The sequence below is a fragment of the Babylonia areolata genome, chromosome 27, assembly GCF_041734735.1.
Source record: "Babylonia areolata isolate BAREFJ2019XMU chromosome 27, ASM4173473v1, whole genome shotgun sequence".
In the NCBI taxonomy this organism is placed as follows: domain Eukaryota; kingdom Metazoa; phylum Mollusca; class Gastropoda; order Neogastropoda; family Buccinidae; genus Babylonia; species Babylonia areolata.
Window position 1 is genome coordinate 30,522,225 of NC_134902.1, and position 5,000 is coordinate 30,527,224.

The 5,000-nt window shown below is 43.1% G+C and overlaps 1 protein-coding gene across 1 annotated transcript in view; it reads left to right on the plus strand.

Annotated features, from left to right (window-relative positions):
• Positions 1-5,000, plus strand: part of LOC143300954 (cysteine and glycine-rich protein 1-like) — a 23,759-nt gene that overhangs the window by 16,291 nt on the left and 2,468 nt on the right. The window contains exons 4-5 of the mRNA XM_076614903.1: positions 2,576-2,693; positions 3,975-4,068. Coding sequence (XP_076471018.1) covers positions 2,576-2,693; positions 3,975-4,068 — 212 coding nt within the window. The remainder of the gene's footprint in view (positions 1-2,575; positions 2,694-3,974; positions 4,069-5,000) is intronic.

Below are 5,000 nucleotides of genomic sequence, written 5' to 3' on the forward strand. Positions count from 1 at the left end.
ACAGTCGAAGAACAGTTGATTGTCTAGATAGACCACAGTCGAAGAACAGTTGATTGTCTAGATAGACCACAGTCGAAGAACAGTTGATTGTCTAGATAGACCACAGTCGAAGAACAGTTGATTATCTAGATAGACCACAGTCGAAGAACAGTTGATTGTCTAGATAGACGACAGTCGAAGAACAGTTGATTGTCTAGATAAACCACAGTCGAAGAACAGTTGATTATCTAGATAGACCACAGTCGAAGAACAGTTGATTGTCTAGATAGACTACAGTCGAAGAACAGTTGATTGTCTAGATAAACCACAGTCGAAGAACAGTTGATTATCTAGACAGACCACAGTCGAAGAACAGTTGATTGTCTAGATAGACCACAGTCGAAGAACTGTTGATTGTCTAGACAGACCACAGTCGAAGAACAGTTGATTGTCTAGATAGACCACAGTGGAAGAACAGTTGATTGTCTAGATAGACCACAGTCGAAGAACAGTTGATTGTCTAGATAGACCACAGTCGAAGAACAGTTGATTGACTAGACAAACCACAGTGGAAGAACAGTTGATTATCTAGATAGACCACAATAGAAGAACAGTTGATTGTCTAGACAGACCGCAGTCGAAGAACAGTTGATTGTCTAGACAGACCGCAGTCGAAGAACAGTTGATTGTCTAGACAGACCACAGTCGAAGAACAGTTGATTGTCTAGACAGACCACAGTCGAAGAACAGTTGATTATCTAAATAGACCACAGTCGAAGAACAGTTGATTGTCTAGACAGACCACAGTCGAAGAACAGTTGATTATCTAGATAGACCACAGTGGAAGAACAGTTGATTATCTAAATAGACCACAGTGGAAGAACAGTTGATTGTCTAGACAGACCACAGTGGAAGAACAGTTGATTGTCTAGACAGACCGCAGTCGAAGAACAGTTGATTGTCTAGACAGACCACAGTCGAAGAACAGTTGATTGTCTAGATAGACCACAGTCGAAGAACAGTTGATTATCTAGATAGACCACAGTGGAAGAACAGTTGATTGACTAGACAAACCACAGTGGAAGAACAGTTGATTATCTAGATAGACCACAGTGGAAGAACAGTTGATTGACTAGACAAACCACAGTGGAAGAACAGTTGATTATCTAAATAGACCACAGTCGAAGAACAGTTGATTGTCTAGACAGACCACAGTCAAAGAACTGTTGATTGTCTAGATAGACCACAGTGGAAGAACAGTTGATTGTCTAGACAGACCACAGTCGAAGAACTGTTGATTGTCTAGATAGACCACAGTCGAAGAACAGTTGATTGTCTAGATAGACCACAGTCGAAGAACAGTTGATTGTCTAGATAGACCACAGTCGAAGAACAGTTGATTGTCTAGATAGACCACAGTCGAAGAACCAACACCATAGGTCTCAGCAAAAGAATCATTGGACCTTCAGATTCAGTTTCAGTTTCAGTTTCTGAAGGAGGCGTCACTGCGTTCGGACAAATCCATATGCCCTACACCACATCTGTTAAGCAGATGCCTGAGCGGAAGCATAGCCCAACGCACTTAGTCAGGCCATGAGTGCATGGATATATAATTTTTTTTGTGTACCTATCAGAGTGGATATTTCTCTGCAGAATTTACACCAGAGGACAACACTCTCGTTGCCATGGGTTCTTTTTTTTCTTTCTTTTTTTTTCTTTTTTTAGTGCGCCAAGTGCGTACTGCACACGGGACCTCGGTGTGTCGTCTTCATCCGATTGACAACATGCACAGTTTGATTTTCCCGGTCAAAACTTGTGAGAAAGGGCGTGAGCTAGATTCGAACCTAGTTCCTCACGGACTCTCTATATTGGCAGATGAGCGGCAACCATTCTGCCACCAAAAAAATACTAAAAAAAGAAGCAAAGGGGATCATGACCAGACCACCATAATACCGTAAACATTCCAGGAAGTGAATGTACTGTTCAGCTGTTATTTGGATCGGGTGGACAGGAATTTCACAAATTTTTGATGCTTAGATCATTGTCTCTTGCACTTTTTGTCCCCCGTCTTTGTGTTTGTGGAGTGGGGATGAAAGCGGAAGGGGGTGGGGGGTGGGGGGGGAGAATGAAAGAAAATGTGTGTGTGTGTGTGTGTGTGTGTGTGTGTGTGTGTGTGTGTGTGCGTGTGTGTGGGTAGAGAGAGAGAGAGAGGGAGGGAGACAGAGACAGAGAGAGACAGAGCGAGACAGAGCCAGACCAACAACAGTTGCAGAAACAAACCAACCAACAAAACAAACACGAACAAGACAAAACAAAAACAAAAGGAAATAAGGAACACAAACAAGCACAACGACAGAAAAAATACCCCCCACCCCCACCCCTCCACAAACCGCTCACCCCCTCCCCACCCCCCACCCCCAACCCCTCCACCCCACCCTCCCACCCTCCCCCCAAGAAAAAAACAGACGTGACAACAAACCAACACCACACCCCGACGACAATGACGAGACCCAGCACTTAGGGGAGCCCCCCACCCCCACCCCACTCCCCCCCAAAACGATGATGACGATGACGATGATGGTGATGTTGATGACAGCAACAAGCCCAAGGAGGTGATTGGCGGTGGGGGTGGAGAGAGCAGCGGCACTGGCCCCAAGTGTCCGCGCTGCGGAAAGACCGTGTATGATGCTGAGAGAGCCATCGGCGTCACCACGGTAAGTGAGGCCTCCGTCATCATCATCATCATCATCATCATGCTGATCGCGATGCTGCTGCTGATGATGCTGCTGATTATGATGATGATGATGATGATGTGATGCTGATGCTGCTGCTGCTGATGATGATGATGATGATGATGATGGTGGTGGTGGTGGTGGTTGTGGTGGTGATGATGATTATGATGATGATGATGATGTGATGCTGCTGCTGCTGATGATGATGATGATGATGATTATGATGATGATGGTGGTGATGGTGATGCTTCTGCTGCTGCTGCTGATTATGATGATGATGATGATGATGGTGGTGGTGGTTGTGGTGGTGATGATGATTATGATGATGATTATGATGATGATGATGATGATGATGTGATGCTGCTGCTGATGATGATGATGATAATTATGATGATGGTGATGGTGATGATGATGATGATGTGATGATGATGATGGTGATGCTTCTGCTGCTGATGATGATGGTGATGATGATGAAATCAATTATGACACCAACCTGTCAACAATTACGACAACGGTGGTGGCGAGACAACGTCAATGACTGTCACACCTAAGACGATGATTTTGACTGTGATAGTGACGCTACCGTTTCTCTGGCTAGGGACGACGACAGGTGGTAGTGACGGCGGTGGTGGTGGTGGTGGTGGTGGTAGTCGCGCGCGTCGCTGGCCAGCGAGGACAATGGCCAGCTGCCTCTTGTCATTTCATACAGGGACATAGGCTAATTGCTTCCAAGTCCACCTTTTCCGTAAACCACACCACAACGGTGATGACAAATTCAAATGTTATGGAACACACATACACACACACACTCACACACACACGCACACACACACACACGCACGCACGCACGCACACACACACGCGCGCGCGCACGCACACACACAGAGAGACACACGCACACACACACACACACACACACACACACACACACACACACACAAGCACACCGGCACAAACGGTGTCAATAAGTGACGAAACAGTAAACAACTTAGAAGATAAACAGACCGACAAAATGACAAATAATGACGCTAAACTAAAAGACAGCTATTAACGTTAACACGGTAAATGACGGTAATGATGATGATGATGACGATGACGATGACGATGATGAGGATGATGATGACGACCACGACCATGACCACGTATCTGACGACCGCGTCGATGATGACGACGGCAATGACGACGACCACGACGACGACGATGATGATGATGATGACGATGATGATTGATTGATTGATTGATTGATTGATTGCTGGTCCCCAGCCTTGGCACAAGTCCTGCTTCAATTGCAAGGCGTGCCACAAGACTCTGGATTCTACCACTATGGCCATGCATGAGACAGAGGTCTACTGCAAGAGTGAGTCGGCACTTTGTGTCTTTCCGTCTGTCTGTCTGTCTGTCTGTCTGTCATTATTTCTTTTTATGTCTTTCTTTCTTTCACGGTTAAAATGGTTAAAAAAAAAAAAAAAAGGTTTAAAATCAAAGGTACCTTAAGATGAAGATAAAAGCAACGTTTCGAGTCATAAACTCTTTGTCAAGGGCTTTTATCTTCATCTTCAGGTACCTTTGATTTTAAACCATTTTTTTTTACCATTTGAACCTTGTTTTAAAAGGTCCAGCAGTAGGTACCTTTGATTTTGAACCATTTTTTTACCATTTGAACCTTGTTTTAAAAGGTCCAGCAGTAGGTACCTTTGATTTTAAACCATTTTTTTACCATTTGAACCTTGTTTTAAAAGGTCCAGCAGTAGGTACCTTTGATTTTAAACCATTTTTTAAATCATTTTAACCTTGTTTTAAAAGGTCCAGCTGTAGGTACCTTTGATTTTAAACCATCTTTTACCATTTTAACCTTATTTTAAAAGGTCCAGCAGTAGGTACCTTTGATTTTAAACCATTTTTTTTACCATTTTAACCTTGTTTTAAAAGGTCCAGCAGGAGGTACCTTTGATTTTAAACCATTTTTTATCATTTTAACCTTGTTTTAAAAGGTCCAGAAGTAGGTACCTTTGATTTTAAACCATCTTTTACCATTTGAACCTTGTTTTAAAAAGTCCAGAAGTAGGTACCTTTGATTTTAAACCATCTTTTACCATTTTAACCTTGTTTTAAAAGGTCCAGAAGTAGGCACCTTTCATTTTAAACCATCTTTTACCATTTGAGCCTTGTTTTGAAAGGTCCAGAAGTAGGTACCTTTCATTTTAAACCATCTTTTACCATTTTAACCTTGTTTTAAAAGGTCCAGAAGTAGGTACCTTTGATTTTAAACCATCTTTTACCATTTTAACC